General features: G+C 39.5%; 1 protein-coding gene across 1 annotated transcript in view; it reads left to right on the plus strand.

Annotated features, from left to right (window-relative positions):
• Nucleotides 1–203: 203 nt before the first annotated feature.
• Nucleotides 204–12,188, plus strand: part of LOC124069931 (corticotropin-releasing factor receptor 2) — a 28,703-nt gene continuing 16,718 nt past the window's right edge. The window contains exons 1-2 of the mRNA XM_046409470.1: nucleotides 204–737; nucleotides 867–986. Of these exons, the coding sequence (XP_046265426.1) occupies nucleotides 617–737; nucleotides 867–986 (241 nt within the window). The 5' untranslated portion in view covers nucleotides 204–616. The remainder of the gene's footprint in view (nucleotides 738–866; nucleotides 987–12,188) is intronic.

Here is a 12,188-nt window from a genome sequence, read left to right on the forward strand (position 1 = left end):
AATAAATAAAATGAAATACATATTTTTAACATTCTTTCCCAGGAATTTGTCATTGTATCATACAATGAAAAAAATATAGGCTATATAAATGCTCTTTTAATTTAATTAGGCATGCCTTTGTGATTATTTTTAACTGATCTACATTGACCTACATCATACACCTTGCTGTTGTACTTTGCCCATGAGCTGATGAATTGCTTTTTCTGTCTTCAGCACACATTCAGGCTACATCCACAGGCATCAACAGGTATGGGCCATGAGTATTTTTATCCTACATATTTCTTACTCTACCATGTGAATGCTGTGAACCCCCCTAAACCGGATGAGCTCGACAGGTGGGCGGCAGGTGTGAAATGTCAGGGTGACAGCACCACTGTTCTGGTCACTTCGTCTTGTCGGCAGTCATTCACAGGGTTGCGGCAGCACGTGGATGGACGAGCGGACGCGCGCGTGCCTGATTGGCCAGGCACGCGGATCCCAGCAGGAGCAACTGCACTCTACTTGTCATTACTGTTGCTCCGATTCACAAGCCCCGGACACCGCTGGGCTCAGTGCGTCCGTCTCCTCTCGGACTTGGAATTAATCTCTCACCATTTAAAAGCGGGCGGCTCGCGCCATGGATGCTACCATTTACCAGATCATATTTGGAGAGCTCGGGGACTTAAACTGTAGTTTGATTGATGCTATCCAAGACACTTTTTTGGAAAACGCTTCATTGTCATTTCTGAGCACTGATGGTAAGATGGAGTTGCTTTCTTTTTTTTAATCATGTTGAACACTGAGAGGTGTTGCGTCGTGAATGAGGGAAACTATAAGCCTCCGCGTTTTTCCCTCACTTTAATTTTATTATTTTTTTTTATTCTTAGGTTTATATTGCAATGCCACAACCGATGAGATTGGAACCTGCTGGCCGCGCAGCAGGACCGGGAGGATCGTAGAGAGACCCTGTCCCGAGTTCATCAACGGGGTGAAGTACAACACAACGAGTAAGAGAGCTGTGATGGCGAAAGTTCAAAAATCGTGCATTTGTTTGAATTAAATTTTTTCAACTGCATTGGTATCTCAGCTATGAAAAAAACGAATAAATTAATAGATGAACAAAGAAACAAATAAAATACATGGTGATAAATAAATAAAGAAAGTACAGCCAGATGTGCTGACTTTAGGTAAAAGTAAAATATCAACATAATCAGAAAACAAAGCAAATAATTTGATTCTTGCATCTCAGCAGTGTAGATTAACCACTTTATGATTTTTCATGTCAGATTGGATCATTTGTTGGATCTGTTGAAGCTCTTTGGTTCTGATGTAAAGCAGTGATGACAGTGAACCTCAGTCATCGTTACACCTCCTGTCACCGGAACAGCTGCCTCAGATTGAGCATGTGTGTCGTTCACGGACTGTTAAAGGTCTAATCCATCTAAAAACATGCTAGCAATTCTGTTGCTTAGTTTTGTTTGCTCTATCTGATACCTGGTGGCCAAACTGGGCCCTGAGACATCGTTTCGAAAGGTCAACAAAACTGACGTCAAACAAAAAGAAGAAACAAAAAGAACAGCCTGGTAGCACCATTTTCTGGCAACCTGGAGTTGACTTCGTGAGTTCGCCCCTCAGCCTCACATGTTTTGCTGACTGTAGCCCACAAAAATTTCAGAGGGCTGAATTTATGGCGTCGCTTCACCATAACCATCCATGTCAACACGGAGCCCATCAGCCTATGGGTGTGACTGTGACATGATGAATGCTGTATACATAAGCTTGAGGTTTGGAATCATTGTGCAGCTGTTTCGTTTTTAAGCAGCGTTGCGTCTTCTAGTCATCAAGCTGCAGCCAAAGTAAACGGTGGTATATGCAGCTTCATACTCAACCCAAACCCAAGCTGTGCCAGCCAACAGTTTTACCAAAAGCTGAGAACAACCTATCGCACCTTCACATTACAACTGCAGCACTCATTTCACAAAAAACACATAAAAGGCAGAAAATAACCTCTGGGTCAGGAGCTCTGGATTCTCTCCTTCAACACAGATGTTATCTCTGACACACACACACACACACACACACACACACACACACACACACACAGGCACACTCTGCTCTCTACCTAGTCACCTCTTACTGCTTTGATTTACCCTTTTGCTCTGCTGGCGTCTCAGTGTTAGTTGGACATGACTGGCGATTTGATCCACTGGGTGTGAAAAGCGCAGTCATGTGCCAACACCCTCTCGGATGTACACCTTCATTTACTGACACCCTTTGTGGATTGATGTGATATTTTTTTACAGACTGAGGATGAGATATTGCCCTGAGAGTGAGGTGATTGAATATTTCTGTAAAATTGATCTTCTAATCAAACAATTAGCCTGTCAAAAGCACTGGACATATAATGGCTGAATGAATCACAAAGGAATAGGAAAATTAAGTCATATTGTTCAGTGGATTGCAGTTCTGAGGTGGAATGAAACGGGTGTATTATCTGAAGTGTCAATTCACTTTTACAACAGTTTGGACTGTGGAATAGTGTTGATTTGTCACATGCATCTGCTTTAGACACGACCACCTGAAAGCAACTATTTTGCTTTGTTTTCTACATTATGGAAGCAGCTTCAGACAGGGAATAATATGAGGGATTTGTCCACTTAAGTGTCTTGGGACTCTCAGTTGGTTCCCTCCTCAAGTCCCGCTGTAACGGGAAATAATAGAGTTTTGGATCATGGGATTTTGTATCACAGCCACAGTGGCAGACTTGATCGGTTCAGGACGACGCAGAAATCTTACAGAAATTTTAATGCGCTGATGAGAAATTGCTGTGTGGGACCAATGCATATTTGATCAAGTGAAAGAGCATTAGCGTCTCGGTAGATTATAGGAGTGATTTTTACGAGCATGCAGTTATATATGGTTAAGCGGTATTTCCGCAGTCATACTTGCCTGGATAAAAACCATGTTAGGTGGTGAGGTAGGGTCAGAGAGGGGCCACAGTTAAAGTTAAGGGAATAGTTAGGCATTTTGGGAAATACACTTATTTGTTCAACTTATTCATTTAGCGCAATATTTGATGATGGCTAGAGTGTGCTGTTGAATGATATGCATGCCTCTCAATCATATGCTGTGTGTTGCAGTGTCACATTGCACCTTGAGAAGCTGGTGACCTTTTACCATGTGTGTATATGCACTGTGAAAATACGTAGGCTGTCAGTAGGCGTCTCCTCACTAGAGCCAGCAGTGGAAGATGCACTCACGCCTTGCGCTTAAGTAAAAGTAGCAAGTCGGGAATTAAAAGTTTGACTAAAGTAGAAAGATATTTGCATTTACCAAAAGTAAAAGAACACCTCAGGCAGAATGGCAAATTTCAGAAAGTGTATTATATTATGGGATTATAGTTATTGATGCATTAAATTTTCCATCACTTTAATGTTGAAGCTGGTAGTTGAATGACTCGATACACTTTATTTTCTGGACAGCCTGTGGATTTCTTTTCAAGGCTTTTTAAAGTTTTATTGGAATAATAATAATAATAATAATAATAATAATAATAATAATAATACATCTGTCTCTGTGCAATTAAAAGCAAAACTACTCCTGATGATTCAGACTACTTGGAAAATGATCAGAACCAAAGCACAGACATCCCTGCAGGCTTTTTAAGAACAGGCTAAGCCAATGAGCTGACCAGTGATCCATCCCATGTTCTGTACACAGAGTATGAGCTGCTGCCCTCTGGCAGGAGGTTTAGAGTCCCTCACTGCAAACGTAACAGATTTTAAAATTCAGTCATCCCTCTGTCCATAAAGCTTTTAAACAATGGCAGATAAAACCAGAACACACACACTATTATGATTGGTTATGCACTCACACTCTTTGAGCTCAGTTTTTATTATCTTAAATTTATTTTAGATTCGTTATGTATTGTTTAGCACTTGATGTTTCACTTATCAATTTATTTATTTATATTTTAACATGTTTAATGACTTGTTAATGACTGTATTTATTATTACTTGTGTACCATGTCATGGAGTATAGTATCAGGTTCATTGTGGGTTGCCTGCTGTCTTGCTGTCATGATTTGTTTGGTTGTGTGTGCAGCTGTGTGTGGGTGAGAAGCCAAGACAAACTGTGTGGGACAATAAAGTTTATCTTGATCTATATCTGCTAAGTAGCTAATGAGTAAAGTTGTCAAATGACTGAATATTTGCTGGATATTACTGGATATTCATCTGCACTTTGCCTCTAAACCGTAGTGGAGTAGAAGGTAAACTAACAGAAAATGGAAATACTCAAATAAGTATGTATATATAAAGTACCTGAGTAAATGTAATCTAACTCTGATTTTAATTTAACAATAGCATTTTCAAAGTATTCTGAGAAGTTATGGGCAAAACACAACTGGATGTTAAATTTTCTGTTGAATTCATTGTGTTGGGGTGAATTCTTTGGGTGTGTTAAGAGTTAATGTAACAGGGAAGCCTTTATAAAACTCTTACTGATACTTATCATGGGATGCTGCATGTTTTTACAGCAAAGTGAGGCAGATCCTGAGACGATGGAGATGATTATCTTGATCCTGCTGGGTCACATTGGCTGCTACCGTTTACAGCCATGAGTAAATACAAAATTCAAACTGCAAAATGGGTCAGACTAAGAATAGAAGTCAGCCCTAAAATCACATGAGCAGGTGTTAATTAACACAGTGCTATTAGACGGAGCGTGAAACAAAGTAGAATTAGAAATTTGATGTGGAGCTATAGCACACTGTTTTGCAGACTAATGCCTAACTGTAAGTCACTCACTCTGGCCACATATAGTATCTGACCTATGGGACTAACAATAGATTCACCTCCATTTGCCTCCCTTCAGTGTCTCAGAGCTAAACATTTAATGCCACAGGCCTGCATATTAGAAAAGCATGACCCAGGAATGGACTACTGTTATATTTTAAGAACATGCCCCTGTGCTTTGCGCTCCCAGTTGTTCGCTGGAGGATATTGTATAAATGCAGCATTTTGAGTGTAACCTTGTTGGTTTTCTCTGGTACTTAAAAAATGGCTGGTTAAGTTACATGTCAGTAAAATGTTGCAATACTCCTACAAAAATCAGAGCTCTCACAGTCTTAACATGCCTGCTCAGGTAAGGAACTATAAATTCCTTTCCGTTTCTTCAAGCATATAAATATTAATGTCTCTGCAGAGTGGCTTAAGAGGTTTATGCATTTTTAAACCTTTCTGTGTCCTGTTGTCAATGTTTTTTTTTTCCTCTTTTGAGAGGGTTTATTCAGTTCGCTGGTTTACACAAAATGCACATTACTGAAGTTGGGACAAAAGTGTTACATGAGGTTAAGTCATTCATTGTCACTTGCATATGATGTGCTTTAAGTCAAGCCTCAGGGAAGACAAGATGTTCACAGCTAGAGAGGTGAACAATATCAACGTGCCGGTTTTTCAAATTCAAGCCATATCTCGACTTGTGTCCCTTCTCTGTTCTGACTCTGTGAGCGTAACTGTTAATATTCATTGAATAATGTTTCATCCTTTGGTAAAATCACCTCATCCCGGCGTGTCTGTTCATTGACACGGACGAGATATAGTGTCTGCACATAATGTACCTTTCTAGTCAGCACAACTCAAAGTCAAGATTGCTATTACTACAATAGAACTTTATTGATTCTCTTATCAGGATTAAAGTCTGAGACATATCAGCACCATGGTGTGTATCGGGTTCGGGAAGAGGAGCAGAGCTGCTGCAGTGCTGCATGTTGGGAATACAGCTTAATGTTTTACTTTAAACCAGAGATTAGCCTGTGCAGCATTACCTTCTCATTCAGAGGCAAACATGAAACTCGAATAGAGCGCTAAATAAAGAGAGACAGGTGTCATCAATAATATGAAAATGGTCGGCTGAGGAGGTTCATAGTGATGCTTTTTAAGCTGTTATTCTCCTTTTTTTGTGCAAGAAAACACCAAACACCTGCATAAAACAAGCCATCTTTTTCTTAAAAAGAAATGTACTAATTCTCATCATTTAGATGCTTTATTTCACGGATACATCTCTTATTAAAATTGTGATGCTGGAAAACTGAGCTGTGGGCACAAAACTTTTCAAGGTGACTGAAGATGTAAAGTCAATGGCAGGTACAGCTGTGGAACCAATTTACGAAGTTCAGTATATTTATCCATCCAGTGTAAAAGAAATCCTTGGGTTTGTTAAAACATAGGCCACTTTACCAGCAGTATAATCTAATGACAGCTGTTTGATGACAGTCCAAATGAGCATAATAAAAGCTTTGAATCTTCTGTCAGTTCTAGTGCCTCTGTGGAGGAGTAATGAAATCCATAAAGGCATCCACAGACATGTAGAACATTTTTATTTTTGACACTCCTGCCAATGCAGTTGGCTTGCCATGTATAGTTTCTCTTGTCAACAATCACACCCTTCTGGCTGCTGCAAGTTGTGCTATTTTTCAGCAATGTTGAGCACCTCCCCTGCCGTGAATGCAGCACCTTGAAACCTTTGTTCCACTTCTCCAAGGTGAGATGTAGTAAGAGGTTAGTCAATCAGCAAATTCAGGTGAGCATGGGCAGCAGACTCCCAGCTCTCCCAGGGGGGTCCAATCAGCGTCAGGCTCCCCTGGCTGCCACACACGTGCCACAATACCATAAGACTTGGACAGACATTTTTTTAAGCCACCATACAAAGCTCACATCCATGGTCACTGCTGCTGGGCATGGAACACTGAGCTTGTAGTTCTGGGTATTGCCTTATGTTATTTAAATAACAGCAGATGAAAAAGAGATCCCGTCTCCTAAAAGTTACATTCAGATTATTTTTGTGATGGTATCTTGCTAGGTGTTCTCCATTCCTACCACCAGCTTCTCAAACTGGCAATTTCATCAGAATCAGAATCAGAATCGTCTTTATTGCCATGTAAGCGAAGAGGTTTCACATTACTAGGAATTTGTCTTGGCGATTGGTGCATACATAGAATGTAAGAACAAGTAAAATATAACAGTAGAATAAAATAAAATAAAATAGAATAAGGTAAAACAAAATAAAATAAGTCAAATGAATATGGTTCTGGAGGTAGTACAAAGTGAGGTAGTACAGGGTGGAAGTATAGTGCAAGTAGGTTAGGTAAACAGTGCAAATGGTCAGCAGGTGGATAATGACATCAGTGCCTGTACTGAAGTAACTAAAGTGCAGAGCAGTATGTCAGTCAGTTGGTGTTCAACAGTGCAACAGCAGAGGGGAAGAAGCTGTTCTTGTGGCATATATCAAAACTCAAAGGCTGGCGGGGGTCTCAGTGGTATTGATCAACAACACTGGTGAACCCCCCTGCACTTCAGCCAGAGTCTTTATTGGCAGACAGTTTTTTTCTTAGCTGTAAGTTTAAAAATGTGCTTTTGTCTCTGAATTCAGATTTGTAGTTGTGCAAGTGCGTGAATGGCTCACTACTGGTGGTGTCAAGCATGCGCAGTATATTTCATTACCCTCTGAAAACAGGGCTCTATTTCTTAGCTCGTGAAAAAGTTGACTTTTTAGAGATCTTTGATTCTCACAATGTTACAAGCATAATGATCTTGTAGAATATGATGGATTGCTGGAGATTAAACCACTCAACACTCGCCCGGGTCCAGACGCTCAAACCGGCCCATTCTACAGAGTAGTAAGTAACAGTAGCAAGGTGACAGTCAAACAACACCCAAGAAATGCAACACACATGAAAATGTTATTGCACTGCCCCCGTAAGTGACTTGGATGAAGTGCTTCTGAAAGGTGACAGCACATGCATGCTTTTAAGCAGTGTAATGTAGTATAACATGCTTTCATTATCCCATCACGCTATCCTCCATGTTTGGCTTGCTGGTTTCCCTCAGGGCCACAGACTTGTAGCACGTAGCCTTTTGCTCATTTTCATTTTCTCTCTCCAAATGACTTCAGTATAGCTGTGAGCTGTGAGAGTTTGACAGCTAACACGCAGCCAAACGTTTGAATCCATGAACTTAAATTGTAGTTACTTTGTGTTACTAATGTGTCACCAGGGCATGAAGAGAAAATCGGAAAGCTCAAGAAACACAGCTGTCAGGTCAAAAAAAAACAAAAAACAATTCCCAGCAACTCTTCATCAGGCTCTGTTGGCCTGTCTGCTTCAGTGCTCATCACTCAGGGCTTTTTAAGAGAGATTTAGAGTTCCCTGCTGAAACAAAAGCCTGACAGTTACCCATGTCATAGAGTTGTTCATGGTGTGCTGCTTCTGAGAAAATCTGTCTGGCCACTTAACGAAAACTTTATTTGTTTATGTTGAAATAAGCAAACCTCATGTTGAATGATCAAAAGAAACTAGATCAGCTAACAGTTCTGATGATAATAAAGACTTTCACACTGAGGTGAAATGAACATAAATGAGGTAAATAACAAGATGGGGGTTGGACGCCTGAAACTGGATTGTTGGAAAATTGACAACAACAGGATTCTGGCTGAAGGACATGATTATCAGTTGGATGTACTATTGTTATCATGCTGAAAACACATTTCACAGTGACACAAGGCAAACTAAAAAAAACAACCTTTAGCCAGTTAGCTTAAGACTTAGCGAGAATAATTTAAAACAGATTAATTACTGGAACCGCTGTAAACTTTTTTTCAATATTTTGTGGATTTTATGGATCCATCTGATTTTTGAATCATCATCAACATCAAGGAAATAATCAACACAAATAACTGATAATGAAAATAATCTAGCCCTATTTGTAGAATCCTGACTACTATTGAGAGATTTACCCATGGTTTTATGATGTATTCATAACCATCATAAAATGCAAAATAGCAGTATATATCCATAAAAAAAGAAATAGTATGACTAAAAATCCTCACCTTGGACTCTCTGACATGTTCTCAAGCTGCAATCGTAGATTAAATCTGCATATTCCATAGTAAAGACAAATTTCTTTAGGAATCTTTAGAAATAACAGCAGCTTTAGTTAAATATAATCAGACATCTCACTAATATTAAGGAAAAAACATACTCCTTTCAGGTTCATCAATGTTTTACCAGAGGCAACATTTAGACTGATGGATGTCTTGATGGCTACGGGCCTGCTGCTTTGCCAGAGGGCATAAGCAAGTAATACATTAAAACTTACATGAAGCATGTAGGCCTATGTTGTGCCCCCTCCCCCCTCATTTATGAAGTTCAATGAACCATCTCATGTGTAATAAGTTCCAAGTTCATCCCTCTTTCCTGTAAAATTTACATCATGAATTATCCTCAAACTCCTTGTGGAGTTGAAACAGAAATCTCACGAAGGTGTTCAGTAGCCTTGAATCTTCTGTTCACATCTCACTCCAAGATCCATTTGAATTTGGCTATGAAACTGAAAACAACAACAACAACAAAACATTTTTTTTTTGTACAGTGGCATCATCTTCATGGGGTTGTTCAGTTTTAGTGTTGTCCCTAGAAATAGCCTCAGTAACCCAGCCTGCTCCTTGACCCATGTTGCCAAGTCACACAGACAGCTGGTTTATTCCCAGACCTTCATAAAATATAAAACAATCCCACTATTTTCCCAGCTGAGCTCTTAAAAATGCTGATTTGAAATGACAAAGACTGAGAAACTGTAGTTTGGTAGAACACTGAAAAGAGACCTTTATTCCTTTATTAACAAGACAGTGTCAGCTCTGCTAGGCAATAGGCCTGCTGGGTTTGCTATCTTACTTATACGCTTGTCAATTGGTTTTCCTCATTTTAAATAAACAGTAAAACACCACCAACCACCACTGTCATTAAAAAAGCTTAAAGTTTTTGGTTCATTGTACATTTAAGCAGTCAAAACGGAAAACAGAGGATATATGCACGCTCATTATTAATGCTTGGATTATGTTAAATGTACCAATGTATCATCACAAGTAATTGCATACTTAGCTCATGCAGAGTGCATTTGAGACTGCTTTCACTTCAGCACTGATACATGTAATCCCTCGTATCTAATAAAGTTGTCTGTTATTAAGATATTCTATGCATGGGTGAAGTTGAATTTTTTTCGTATTTGGCTCCATTCGTAAAGATCGTTGGGAGAGTTTAAGGAAGGAGGAAAAGCAGTGAAGCTCTTAACAGCTTCCTTGTTGACACAGCTGAATATTTACTGCATCCTCAAGAGAAACTACAGGAACAATGAAAATCAGTGTGGTCTGTTTTTGACTTATTTTTGTTCTTTTTGATAATTTGCCAAAAGAAATGCCATGAAAAATTTTCCTGCACTTTCTATGCAGCCTAGATGTTGGATAAAGACACAGTAAGCCACTATACTATATGTCATTGCAAAGAATGGTGGGAGCAGGTTGGTCAGGCAAGCAGCCAAAGCCATCAGTCCAACCCCGCATGTCTTCTGTTGATTGGCTCAGTGAAAGGTAGCCTGAGCTTGTGTGGTTTGGTTGTTCATGAGGGTGCTCCAGGTCTCTGGAAATCTTAAAACCTGCACATCTCCCACTGCCATCTCAATTGGCAGGTGTAGGAGGAAGAGCATGGCACAGAGGCTTAAAATCACTTTGAGAAAATAGTCAGTTTTTTTTTTTTTTTTTTTTTTTTACTCTGGCAGGTTCCCTGTAATAAAATATATCCTGTCTTTTTTTGTATAATGCAAATGATAATCTTTATCTCTTATCCAACCAAAATCTGCACTCATGTCAGTTATGTTCTCAAGCATTTGTGGCTACAGATACAGCAACTGTGTACTGTGTGTGTGTGTTAGTGATGCACGTTTATCTGAAGCCACATGTGCACATAAAACACCCACCCAAACAAATTATTTTCTCAGATTTTAAGACCCACACCTACATGGACATTTTGCTGCACGTCTACCCATCCCTGCAGGCTGTACTGACTTTTAAATTATGTCTAACATCTCTGACTTTAAAGTTGAATTGACCTCAGTATAAATGAATGTTAATCTGTGTGAAACATGATAATACTGTATGTAGGAAATGTGATTGAACAGTTGAATTAGGTTATCATTTTATCAAGATGAAGACTTTCTCAATTGTAAGCACCAGCTGTTGGGATAAGCTACAGTAAGACTGATCCCCACCTCCCCTCCGTCCCCCAATTTAGCTTCCCCTATACTTGATGCCTTAGCGCTGCCTGTGTACGCAAGATGTAATTTCAACTACAAAAAGCATCTAGAGAAAACGTTTCATTTCTTCCCAAGCTATAAATGTACGTGACACAGAAAAAGCTTGAGCGTTTTTCTTTAGAGCTATTCCTCCCCCTGGGCTGTTCCTTTTATAGAAGCCGTGAGTGTGTGTGTCAAAATGTCACAGGGGGATGACGACACAAAGACATTCAGCACAAATGTCTGTCAAATGTGTGTGTTTGGTTTCTAAACTTTTAAACTTTGCATATGCAGCTTAATGCAACAGCTTCTTTTTTCTTTATGCAATACAGACGACACTACAAAATACATGAATAATCCCTAAACAGTTCTCTCTTTTTTTTTTTTTTTAAATGACTTAATAGGCTTTTCCTTTTGGCATGTTCAAGCAACGAAGCCCTAATACCTAATAACAGTCAAATGCATATCTGCTTATGAAAAAACAAAAGCTTAGAGCATCAGAGTTAAACTGCAGCAGTCTTACCCCGCCGCAGTGAGTGAAATTACTTTGTGATGCATGTGTGAGTTGTAATCTGGGCTGATCTGTGACCATGCTTCAGGCTGTCAGTGCCTCCTCAGGATGAACCTCCCAGAGACATATTTTAGGTAATCCAGTCATTTTTTGGAACACGTGCTGATAATGCCACAATGCCAGGGACTTTGCTCTGAAAATTTGCTCCGAAAAAGGATCAGCACCTCTGACAAAATGTATAACAGAGTGAATGTGACAAGGACAGGACCGTATTATTACTTTTTTTTGTGAAGTGGTTTAGCTGCCATGTTGTGTTTGATCAAACTTGGGTCAGTCAAGGCCTTGGCAATAGCTACATTTTAATGCTGTGAGGCTAACTTGTTTGTGTTGACAGGTTAGCCTCACTGGAGACTAACATTTTATGATCTGAACCACAGGTCATCTGATTCATATATATATATATGATATTTTTGGAAACTGGTGGCGGTCTGATCATTTTCTTTAGGTAAAAAACTGTTTAAGTTTTCCATCATAACACACAGTGGGAGCACCTTGTTTCTTCTGTTATGTGTTTG

This window comes from Scatophagus argus, chromosome 13 (genome assembly GCF_020382885.2).
Source record: "Scatophagus argus isolate fScaArg1 chromosome 13, fScaArg1.pri, whole genome shotgun sequence".
In the NCBI taxonomy this organism is placed as follows: Eukaryota; Metazoa; Chordata; class Actinopteri; family Scatophagidae; genus Scatophagus; species Scatophagus argus.